At 41.7% G+C, this 12,698-nt stretch overlaps 1 protein-coding gene across 3 annotated transcripts in view; it reads left to right on the top strand.

The window, feature by feature from the left end:
- Positions 1 to 12,698, top strand: part of NWD2 (NACHT and WD repeat domain containing 2) — a 233,294-nt gene that overhangs the window by 121,925 nt on the left and 98,671 nt on the right. The window contains exons 3-4 of one of the 3 annotated variants that reach the window (XM_071217107.1): positions 679 to 769; positions 993 to 1,109. In XM_071217107.1, the coding sequence (XP_071073208.1) occupies positions 679 to 769; positions 993 to 1,109 (208 nt within the window). The remainder of the gene's footprint in view (positions 1 to 678; positions 770 to 992; positions 1,110 to 12,698) is intronic. The other 2 variants (XM_058299876.2, XM_071217109.1) reach the window with 2 other exon arrangements.

Here is a 12,698-nt window from a genome sequence, read left to right as displayed (position 1 = left end):
GGCCAAGAGATGGGAACCATGCAAAGTTCCTTGGGTCTACTTGGGTCCTGAGGGAGGACCTCCACTCTCTGGGCTTCCATTTCACTGAAGGCAGGTAGGGAGGGGGAGGGTCTTGTTTCTGCTTATTGGAAACAAAGAAAGGGAAAGAAGAACTCTTCAAAGCTGCAATTGGAAATGTTACCTTATGCAGATAGCAGTACAGCAATGGGAGAGAAACCCATGCTGTTCTCCATAACACTTCACTTTTAAAGGAGTGTACTTGTGTAAAAGTTTTGACAGACTCTCAGATCTTCCCCAGTAGTCTTTGAAGTCAGAAGATGGTGGATCCTATTATCCCCACTTCTCAGTAATGCAGAACTTTCACTGTTTTCTAATATATGGTTTTCAGATATATGTATTTAGATAGATGAAAGCCAGAGGGCCCACATACATCAGACTTAAGCAAAATGTCCCCATGAGATAAAGCGTGATAATAAGGGTTTTGTTGTGTGTTTTTTTTTAAGAAATGTCGATGCTTGAATTCTGGTTAGTACATGTTAATGCCCATTTTGTGCCTTTACCTTCCCACATTTAAGTATACAGTAGCATTATATTCTGTGATTTAATTGTCTCGAATAATGTGGTACTCTTATCCTAGCTGCTTTCAAGCATTGTCTTGAAATTCTGTTATCATTTCAGCGTAATGAAAACCTGTGCTGCAAAGCCTCCAACATTTAGCATTTCGTTTTCTCTGGACCCATGTCAACAGTATAATCAGGAACAAAAGCAGGTATTGTAATGCTCATCCCCAACTCATTATGGGGACATTTTTTGTAAAAAAGCATTTTTTAGATGGATCTTCAAAATCATTTTTTCCTCTCTGAAGGAAAACATGCTGCAAAGAGAAAAGTTAAAAGCCACATTAGCTTGCCATTGCGACTAAGAACAAAGCCCACTGGTAAATTCAATTTCCCCACAGATAAGTTAACGCTGCCTCATCCATGTGTTCCCAGGTCATAGATCTGTACTGGGGAGTTGAAGAAGATGAATGGGACAACCCAGAGCTCCACAAGACCCGCATGAAGCTGCTCGAGGATTGTTTGAAAACTTCTGCAGGTCCATGTTTTGTTGTGGGTATAAAAAACTAATGCTTTATATTAAATCATAGATGAATATGAGAATTTTTGCTGATTTGTGATTGTTAAGGGGTTTTTAATGGTCCAGAAAGCAAACTTTCATTTTATATTTTTAAAATTTCTAAACTGTTTCCTTGCCCTCAATGTGTGAGAACAAAACCTTCTCCAGCTTTCCATTAGGAGTGCTGCAAATTAACGGTGAATAATTTGAAATGATAATTGACGGAATGACTTAGGCTTGACAACAATTTCTATAACACCTCGTGATCAGAAACAGGGACTACTGTGTCAGTTACAGTAATTATCCCGATTTTTCTTATCATAGTGTGTAATTTATTCCATCATAGTGTGTCCATTTCTCAATATTAGAATTTCTGGCATTTTTTTTAAACACAGCAGTTGAAACATTGTTAAAGTAAACCAAATATCCTATGTCAAGTCTGCCAATAGGAAATGTTTCCCTGTGGAAACATTTGTTTCTGCAATAATTTTGAGCTAGATGGTCATTATAAGATACAAATTAACAGATTTTCCAAGGGAACATGATTATTAGTTCATTATTATTTTCTAAGGAATACCCCTTCCTGTGTAAACACAGTGGTGATGAGTTAAGTAGGGCATTTTATGGCAGGTGATTGTTCAAAATCACTGCCTTAATTTAGCTTTAAAAAGAACCTTATCTTAAATCCAGACGGATTCTGCCAACTGATAGGGAAGTGTCCCTTTCAGCACAGGATGCTTTGAGGTTGATGGATTACTGTTGAAATTACTAGTGCATGCTGTGACAAACATATAGCATATCTTTAAAATCTAGGCCCAGTATATTAACAAAAATGTTTTTAATATTTATTTACACATCCATCTGTATTCAGCCCCACATAGGAATTGGAAGACCTACAGATTATATAAAAAATCTAACCAGTTGATTATAAAGTTCTTACCAAGAAAAATAATGTGCATAAAATCCCTATAATTTAATTCTTTTTAGCCTTTAGAGTATTGATAAATTTAAATTATTCACTTATTCACCAACTGCTATTGGGTACCACTCTGTGCTAGAGGCTCCTCTTACTGATGAGGTATCTTAGGTTGGCTCATATGAAACTGGCATTGTCGTGAGTCAATTCCTTATGTTTCATCCCTAGAATTGAATGAAGTAGATGAAATACTCTGTCTTCCTGGAGTTTGCATTCTTAAGTAAGTGGGGAAGGTAGAGGGTAGGTGAAAAGACAAAGAAGTAAGAATAACTTGTAGGCCAGGTGATGACAAGTGTTATGGAGGAAAATAGAGAAAGGAGGGGGGCGAGGGAATGCTGGTAAGGGGAAGGATTTGTTATTTTCAATAGTGTGTTTGGAGAATGCCTCACTGATAAGAAGGATTTGGAAGGGAGACCTGAGGAGGGGCAGGATAGAGCCGTGTGAACATCCTAAGTCAACGTAGTCCAGAGAGAGGGGCTGGAAGTGTTCTTGGAATGATCAGGGAATAGCAAGGAGCAGACCAATGTGCCTGGAACAGTAGGGACAAAGTGGAGAGTCTGGGAAGGGGAGACTCTAGAACACAGGGCTCTCTAATCTTGAAATTCACTGTGAAGATTTTGCATTTGCCTTGAGTGAGGTGAGAAACTGAAGTCAGGGGAAGTCAGGGGAGGATGGATTCCTCCAGGTTCTTGGCTATGTTACAGAAAAGAATTTAAGAACATGCCATGGGTAGGCCAGTATTTTATTGAGTAATGGGAGAAAAGAACAGTTTATTGAGAAATGGGAGAAAAGAACAGACTTATACACCCCAGGTGTAAGTGCAGGCTCCTCTAGGAAGAGAGAGCCTATGGGCTTATAGGGCTACCCTTATTAAACCATTATTCACTCCTCCCCTTCCTAACGCTGGGGGAGGGTCCCAGCTGCTTGCTGTTCTGATTGGTCACCCCACCTGTCAGTTCTTAGGGGGCCAGTGGTGAGGCTTTTCAGAGGCATCTGGGGCCTCCCCTTGACCTGAATGGGACCTCATGGCCAGGGCCTCACAGGATCCTTCCTACAGCCTTCCCCTCAAGAGGTTTCCAGGTGGGGTTTCAAGGCCACATGTCTCACAACCATGTTCCCTGGCAGGTGTCAGCTGCAGCTTGTTCTTCCTTTTCCCTAAACTATCCTGCCTCATTCCTGCTCAGAGAATTTACACGCTTACTCTTAAGGGGTTGCTGAAGGGTGATGGTCATTCTGTAACTGCTTCCTGCTGGTTAGGGGGAATAGGCCCTACCTGACAAGGTGTAAAATCCTCTGGCTCTTCTATTGCAGTGGAGGGAAGACAAGTCCAGCACCATGGTTGGAGCTGGATGAAATCTCCACATAACTAAGACATTGATTCTAGAAGAAATAAACTCAGAATTTTAAAGATACATGGTCCCACTAAAAGGATACTGAACCACAAGACTAGGAGAGGCTAGGTGCCTTTAGAGGCTACATCCTCCTGAAGTTGGTGGGCTTTATCTTGCAGATTTTGAATGCTGTCAAGGACCATTCCAGAGCAATTTCATAGAAACAGCATCCTTCCTTGAGAAACAGACATGTCCCTCCCTATGCTGCTGTTAGCCTGTTTAATGCCCTGCAATTTTGCAGCACCATAGCAGCAAGAGAGTCTTTTTCTGTCTTAGGGCTCCTAAGGCATATCTAGTTTTCCTATGCTGTTAGTCAACTCTAGGGAGAGATTGTGGTAGACCTGCTGGGTTTGGTACAAACTCTCAAACCAATTCCCACAGCAGTGGTTATACCTAAGACAACCAAGAGGATGAGAAGAGGCACTGCCCTTTTAGTCATTGTAGGATGAGAAAATACAGGAAATAGAGGAAAGATTTCTTAAGGAGTGTCTGGCTTGCCCTCCCCCTAGCAATAGGCAAGAGTAGAAGCAAGAGTAGAGGGAATAGCACACAATTTATGAACTGGCTTTGACACAGACACTACTTAACTTTGTCTCTTGAAGAGGTATTTCAGGCCATCCAATGACTGGTACTCAAATGTCCCATCAGGTGCTTCCAGTGAGTTGGCACTTCCTTGGGCATCTGGCTTCACTCAGGATAAGTGCACCCAGTTGGCAATTCCTTTAACCTTAACACTCCCACAACTGTGGGAGTGATCAGAACTACAGAGTAAGGTCCCTTCCATTTTTGTTCTAATTGGAAGTGAGGCCTGTTCTCCTGCCAGGTTTTAATTAGAACTCATGGTTGGGGGTAGGGAGAATTTTGTTCCCAAGCTCCTGGATGCTAATAGCTGCTGCATCTGCTCTTCCCCTAGCTGTAGCAATGTCTGTCTTCAGGTTCCCTGGGCAACGCATAACTGCTATTTCTTGGGGCAACAGAACAGCCTTCAGTAGGCAACCCACTGTTAGCAAGCAAGCCTCATTCTCGCCACACAGCAGAGTGAGTATGGAGGATAAGGAAAGCATACTTGGAGTTTGTTTAAATGTTAGCTCTTTTCCCAGCTGCCAGCTTTAAACTTCACGTGAGGGCAATCAGCTCTGCCCCTGGGCTGAGGTCCCAAGAAAAATGCTTGGGCTTCTGTAGTCTCAAATGGAGAGACCACTGCATAGCCTGCCCTTTTATTTTCCTCCCTAATAAAAATGCTTCCATCTGTGAACCACTCAAAGTCTGGATTTTCTAGAGGCTCATCCTTTAAGTCTGGCCTGCTCGGGTAGTTGTGGTTAAGAGTTTCAAGGCAACAGTGGAGGAGGGCTCCCTCAGGTTCTGACCATGCGCCCTCTGCCAGTAGCCGAGTGGCTGGGCTCAGGATCTGACACACTCTTACCTACACCTCGGGGGTCTCTGGTAATTGAGCCTGGTGTTTAATTATCTGCTAACTGTAAGCCATTGGTGACCCCTGGTCTCAAGCATATCTTTCACCTGGTGTGGGTTGAAGACTGTGAGAGGTTGCCCCCAGGTTAATTTGGTGGCTTGCTCAATTAAAAGGGTGATTTCACTTCTTGACCATAACACCACCTGCCAGACCCATTTAAACTTGTAGAGCCGTAAAGAGTTGGACATATGGAATCTCTGCTTCCCTTCCCTTTCACACAGGAGGTCTAACTGTGGGCTGTGCTGTTCTACAGGCTGCACCCACCATTCCAGGAAAGATGGAGAAGAGTTTGTTAGTCAATCTGGCATCCCAAATTCTGATTCTGACCAAACTTTTACCTTCCAAATAAAGTGCCCAAGCCTCTCAAGTTTGGGGGGATATTTGGAGTGAGTTCCGAAAACAAAGCACCCAAAGCACTTAAGTTTTGGGGGACTTTTGGGACCTTCTAAACTGATGCACCCAGGCCACTTAAGTCATGGGGGATGTTTAGAGTTGCTGCTCTGGTTCCTGGCATCCCAGGAATCACAGAGCCCTTGTCACCAGGTGTCCCTGAGGCAACCTAGACCTGGGAGACACCTGGATCTAGGTTCTAGACCAAAGCCACCAGGCTGCACATGTGATTCTTCCTAGAAAAAGTACTAGCTTGAAATGCTTTCTTTTGGACTATTAAGTGGTCCCATCTTACGGCCACTGCCATGGAGTTTTACAGTTAAACCAGACATTAAAAGTCCATTAAGAGATGAGAGAGATTAATTGTTCTGCTGCCTGCCAAACAACAGTCTCGGGGGCCTGAGGCAATGTCAGGTCCTCCCAGGGGCTGAGAAGAAACAGAACTTCCCTGTGCTACCAATGGTGGGACCAAAGCATCACTAGCAAATGCAATTTCAGTTTCTAAGACATTCCAAAGCACCTCAGCGACCCAAAATGAGGGCAGCAGTAGTTAGAAAACTAAAGGCAGGCAGGTGCCAAAGCATAGACACAACAACACCCCACCCCCATTCCGGGCCCTGGCTCCCCTGGCCGCCCCATGGCACCCACCTTGGCCCTATCCACCTCTGCTCCCACAACCTGTCCCAGACTGGGGGATCCCCGGCAGGGTGGGGAGGAAGGTGGGCTGGTGAGATGCAGATGCCATGGAGGCACACACTCTCTGCTACCACCGCCACAACCATGGGATGTGAAGGGATGATGGTGGACAGGACAAGCCCTTGTGCTGAGGGCTGACTTTCAGTAGATGCTCACCAGTCCTTGTCAGGGTTGGGGGAGTTACCTGCCTCTAGAACTCCTGGCTGGCTTACCAAATGAAGTTGGGGGAAGTCAGGGGAGGATGGATTCCTCCAGGTTCTTGACTATGTTACCTAAAAGAATTTAAGAACATGCCATAGGGTAGGCCAGTTTTTTATTGTGAAATGGGAGAAAAGGACAGATTGGGAGAAGAGAACAGAGTTTATCAAGAAATGGGGGAAAAGAACAGAGTTTATTGAGAAATGGGGGGAAAGAACAGAGTTATACACCCCAGGTGTAGGTACAGGTTCCTCTAGGCAGAGAGAGAGTGTATGAGCTTATGGGGCTACCCTTATTAAGCTAGTATTCACTCCTCCCCTTCCTAATGTTGGGAGAGGGTCCCAGCTGCTTGCTGTTCTGATTGATCACCCCACCTGTCAGTTCTCAGGAGACAAATGGTGAGGCTTTTTGAAGGCATCCGGGGCTTCTCCTTGACCTGAACAGGACCTCATAGCCAGGATCTCACAGGATCCTTCCAACAGCCTTCCCTTCAGGAGGTTTCTGGTTAGGGTTTCACAGCCATGTGTCTCACGGCCACATTCTCTGTCAGGTGTAAGAAGCAGCTCACCTTCCTTTTCCCTAAACTACCCTGTCTCAAAACCACAGAAATGTTTTGAGCAAAGGACCACAGTGTCTGACCTACACTAAAGAGGACTACCCTGGCTGCTGGGTACAGGATAGCCTGTAGTGAGCAGAGCAGAGAAAGCAGCTGGAAAGCTATTGAAAGGAATGGAAAAAGCCTGAAAGCCAATATAGATATCTGAAAAACTAGTAGTGAAAGAGGAGTTAAGACTTATTATATGTGTTCTCAGAGGGTAGAATTAAGAACAATGGAAGGAAATGACTAGAATGCAGTCTTTAGCTCCAGGTGAAGGAGAAGTTGCAGGAGATAACTTTCCATCAGGTTTTGGGGTCTCATACACTTAGGTCTGACTCTAAAATCTCATAGCCGTGTAACAATGGGGGAGTTAATTCACTCTTCTAGGTCTCCATTTCCTCATCTGCAAAATGGGAATAATAGTAGCCACCTCATGTGGTAGTTTTGAGAATCAAATAACATTAGATAGCAATTTTATAATGGCCCATACCTAGTAATCCACCACAAGCATTCGTTATTGTTGTTATTATTGTTGTTATCATTATCTACCAAAGCTGTTTAAAGATAAAATCACCTGGCTCAAATTATAATGAGTGAACCACTAACAAAGTTATCCAAGTAAAGAATGGAATCCACTCAGGCAGGGGTGCTGTGAAGGCCTTCAAACATTAGAAGATAGGTTAGGCCAGATTCTATCATGCTTGGAAAACCACATTTGAGGGGCACCGATCATTAAGGGCATGCCCTGTGCTCCTAGCTCTATCCTGATCCAGCCTCAGAAACTTAGGAATGAGAGAGAAACTCTCCTCCTTTTATAACCCTGTAGAGCGTCATACCTAAACAAATTAAAATTAGTCAATGGCCATTAATTTCAACAATTTACTGTGGGGGGCTGACTCATTTAAATGCTTTGCAAGGGTGTGCAGATTCTAAGAGGAAAGGATAACTGATAGAACTTCAGTAACAACTTTACTGAGTGTAAATGAATAATGTTTCCTCCTGCCTGTTTGTTCTATGTTGAAACTCAGGGCCACCATGATGAGACCCTGTTGATGGAGCCAGGATTATTCACCCTGGGGAGCCTAAATTGCACAAGGCTCATCTCACTGCTTATTGGAAAAAATACTTCTCTTGTGGCCTTTCCTGTTGTATCTATGGTAACAGTTGGTTTGTATGTATTGCTTTTGAGCTCCAGTTTCCTTGCTGGAAACTCCCTTTTGATATTTCTAGAAGCTTTGATGACCCATGTGGGATGTAAAGCATGGCATGTTACTTCACTAAATGCTAAAATCTTTGACAAGGAAGTTCACCATTGCTGAATGAAAAAAAATGTTATATCTTCAAAGACTTCAAAAATATTAGCCTTTACAGTAGCTACAAATAAATTCAGGACCAAAGCAAGTTTCCTTTTTAAATGCCTGGGTAACTGAAGTTCAAAGGGAACATACTTAAGTATTGTATGTGCTTGGTGCTTTTCAAATTCATTCCAAAAATTATCACTTTGAATATGGTTTGAGGTCCTGTTGACATACAGGCTGTTCTTCTAATCTTGAACAGCTGTGTAGACACATGCTTTTGGTCACAAAGGAGGCAGTGTAATAGAGTAAGGATGACTAGTCATGTCTGGCTCCACTCTCAGAGGACTCACTCAGGAGACAGATACCGAGGCTACATGATCTCTACTGAGGAAGAACAGCATTTGTTCATGTATGTAGGAGGAAGGCAAGGAGAAAGGGAAAAGCCCAAAATTTTCACTCTAGAACCTGAGTTAGAGCCCTGGTTTTATCAGATCAAGGCATTAGCTTGCACTATGCTTTAATTATCTCATCTGAGAATAGGAAAACAATAACAATAAACTAAAAGTAAACTTTGAATAAATTTCAGACACTTGTTAGGGGGACCAAATGTGTTAATGTTATGTAAGAATTCTTTATAAACTATGTAGTCATTAAATTATTATTAAACTGCAATGTATTTTCAAATGAGAATAAAAAGCTTTTATTCATACTATACATTATGTGATATTGGAAATTTTTCTTGTTTGAAAGTATCGATGATAGTCTAAATGCAGACAGTATTAAGACTTAAATCAAACAGACAAATATTAAAGATTTTTGAGCTCATTCTCATTTCTAAGTCAACAGACTTTGTGAAATGTTTATATTATACGTTATTTTCCTACATAAGAGTTTCCTGGAATTTAATGATTAAGACCTTTACCTGCTCCCAAAGAGGGCTTTTGACCATGGCTGCAGTTAATAGGGAGAGACAGCTCATGGTTGAGCCCAAAGTCACCATCTAGCTCACCTATTAAGTATATAGAATTACCTCTGCTTTTGCGAAATATGGGAAAGGTCAGTAGAATCTTCCTCACTATACTGCCCCATCCCCAAAATCCATATAAAAATCTTTATGAGGCAAGGGAAAGAAATATTGCCTTTTGGAGAAAGTAGAGTTCATGTAATACTAATGACCTCATCCACATGCCCCTCCATGGTGTGGTTATGGGAGGGGGAGGGCTCTTCTTGTACCTTCAGAAATTATAACACCCCCAAAAGAATTTCTTTGAGAATTTGAGCATTGACCCTGGACCCTGAGTAAGGGCTTACTTCTTGGTAGAAGATGATAAAAATGGATGACTCATAAAAGTTCCTTATGCTCTGCTGGATTAAAGAGCTGGAGCTTGACAGTCTTCATTAGAGAATTGGGGCATCCAAATGTGTGACAGCTCTGGAGTATGCAGATAAGATCTAACTACATTCCTTCAGTCCTCGGTGTGGACAATGCAGTGATTTACTCAGAGAGGGAGGCATTGGTAGGCTGCCCCAGGCAAGCCAATCCAGGCACCATGCAACTAAGGAGAGGACCAGTTACACCAATGGAGGCAGGTGATAGGAAATTCTATGACTTCACATTCAGAAGAGTGTGCCACATGTCTTAGAGTCAGAACACAGAGAATATTGCCCATGCTATGTTTTGTCAACTCAGTGAGCCAAAACCCATATGGCACTGGGGTTACCATATTGCACAGATATAAATAGATGTAATCTGTCAGCACTGGATAGAGTAGTAACAAAGACAAAAAGAATGGGACTATTGCCATAGTTTATACTTGCATGTAAGCAGACTCCAAAGCAGACTTGGTGCCCATCCCCCCTTATTGTCTTCAGTGACACAGATAATAGAGGGCAGAGAACAAAGAACAAGCCATGCTATTGCCTGCCACAAGCAACTCCTGGCAACTGCATGTAAGACGAGCATGCGTTAAAGGAGAATAAGGATGCTCAGAGATCTACATTTTTTAACTTTAACCATTGGACTATATTTTAGAGCAGAAATATGAAAGTGTAATGGGTTGGACTGAGAAGTCTACCATTCAACAAATTTAAGTTTTCCCACAATGCAGACTAGTAAAGCCAAGACAAAGCAAAGACTGTAGGTGTTAGAGGTAAAAACTATAACTTTATATATTTGTGCATTATTGAGTGACACTACTCAATTAAGAATATAGTACGTAGATCACTTTTTTATCATCTAATTCCATCACCAATCTCATTGATAGTTCAATTATGCCTCTTTGGCAGTTCAGTCTTATTTTACAGTTCTTACTTTAAATAATTTTCAGTTAAAGAAAACCATACAGTGAGAGTTCTTAAATCACTGAAAAGAATTACAGTGTTATTTAAACAGTTTATTTCATTTTATCCACATGCCAGTACATGATTGATTTACCATTTTAGAATGGGAAAATATTGAAACTGGCTTTCTTTTAGAAAATATATAACTCTCTTTTTAGTAGAAGCCAAGAGAGAGCCATTTATTAAAATGTTGCTAATACACAAAGTATTTCCACAGAAAATGTTTACTAATACATAAGGTATTTCTGTGGTTTAAACCATCATTTCACAATTAAGACAGCATATTTTTATGAGATAAAAGAAAAGCAAGTAAAGTGAGTGACAACACTAGCCTCCTCATTATTGAATTGGTAAAGAAATGTTCACTTATAAATATATTCCAATCATAGTAGAGTTACAAATGACAACTGTGAGAGTGCCGAGTTCCTAGCCAGGGGAGCTCTGTCACATTCTCCAATGGAACAGCAACAGTTCCCCAAGTGCAAGGGCAAAGACCAGTGAAGAGTGAAGCTCCAGTGATGAGCCCTTGATACTGATGACTATGCTTATGAACCTATACACCTAAAATATGAACTAGGTTGCAGGGTGCCAAAGAGTTACCTCCTGAGAGCCCCCATGTTGCTCAAATGTGGTCACTCTCTAGGCCAAACTCAGCATGCCAATGCATTACCTTCCCCCCAGCATGGGACATGACTCCCAGGGATGAGCCTCCCTGGCACTGAGGGATTACCACCAATCACCAGCTGGTGATGCAACCAGAAAAAGGTCTTGAATAAAGGGGAAAAATGGTAAAGACAAATGAGTTTATATGGCTCAGAAATTTCAAAATGAGTCAGGGTCATCAGAGGGGTCATGCTCACACATGTCTCAGCAGGATCTCAGAGACAGTCAAAGTAGATACAACCCCAGGTACTGGTGCTCCTGAGGGCTACAGAGACACACAGGTTCTACGGTCATGACAGATAACTCTGAAGTTCACTGCCTTGCCAGTGGGCCCTACTTTGGAATTTGTGCTCCCGAGTGTAATGGAATTGAACTCAAATGTGACCTTTCTACACATGCCTCTTCTGTCACTTTTACTGAACCTGCAGTTGGTGCTGGGGTTAGTGTATACTCAGGAGACTTGAATCTCTGAACTGGCTATATGCCAGCTGGGCCCTGAGCCTCAGTGGAGTTGCAAATCCTACTCTCTCCAGTTTGTTGGATTTACCCAGATCAGTTAACAGGGAGGTAAAGATAGTCAACCACCACACCAGGGACCTGAGAGTGACTACAACTGCAAGCAAGAGAATACAAAGGACTTTTGCTTCTGGATATACCTTCAACAACTAAAAATAAAAAGAATAAGTTACTAAAATCCTATTTTTCAGAGATAGTAGAGCTGTGGGAACAAAGACAGTTAGACACACAATTTCCAGAGGAGGGAGTATTACCTAGGTGGGCTGGTTTTACAGATAGAGGATTCCCCAAAAGCATAAGCACTTTTCTCCATGAAACATTTGCTGAGCACTGGATAACATGGGAAGATAGGAAGCTGGGATGGAAAGACAAAGTAAGTCTTTCACAGTCTCTTGGTGTTTAGATAGAGTACACTAGAACTTAACATAAACATTCAACAAATCTTGTCCATCAGACATTTTAATTCAAATGTTAACTGAGTCCACCTAAAGCTGCAACCTAGCCCCAGCCCAGTTCTACTATTGATTGATTGAGGTGACCAGCTTCTTGCCCTATCAGTCTAATGAAGGAAAAGGAAGCCCTAAAAAAATAGCTATTTTCTTCACAATGCCCAGAATACAGTGAAAAATTATAAAACATGCAAAGAAATATCATGAGAAAAAAATAGACTATTAAAGAAGATGCCCCAGACAACTAAGATACTGCAGTTGAAAGTCAAAAACTTAGATATTATAAAAATGTTAAAAGAAAATAGAGGAAAATTTGGATTAAATGGATTAAAATGGATGCTTCAACAAAGAAATTGAATCTATAAAAAAAGAATCAATTGGCTAGTTTAGAACTAAAATACACAGTATCTAAAATGAAAAACTCATTTGATGGGCTAAAAGCAGACTGAACACAACATAACACTAGAATAGTGAACTCAAAGAGAGATCAATAGAAAATATCCAAACTGAAGAGCAAAAATTAAAAGAAAAAAAGTGAAGAATGGGAAAAACAGAAGAAAACATAAAACGCATGAAAGACATGGTCCAATGGTTTC

Source organism: Dasypus novemcinctus, chromosome 1 (genome assembly GCF_030445035.2).
Source record: "Dasypus novemcinctus isolate mDasNov1 chromosome 1, mDasNov1.1.hap2, whole genome shotgun sequence".
NCBI lineage: Eukaryota > Metazoa > Chordata > Mammalia > Cingulata > Dasypodidae > Dasypus > Dasypus novemcinctus.
Note: the sequence above shows the minus strand (reverse complement) of the source record. Positions and strands in the feature narration are given on the sequence as shown.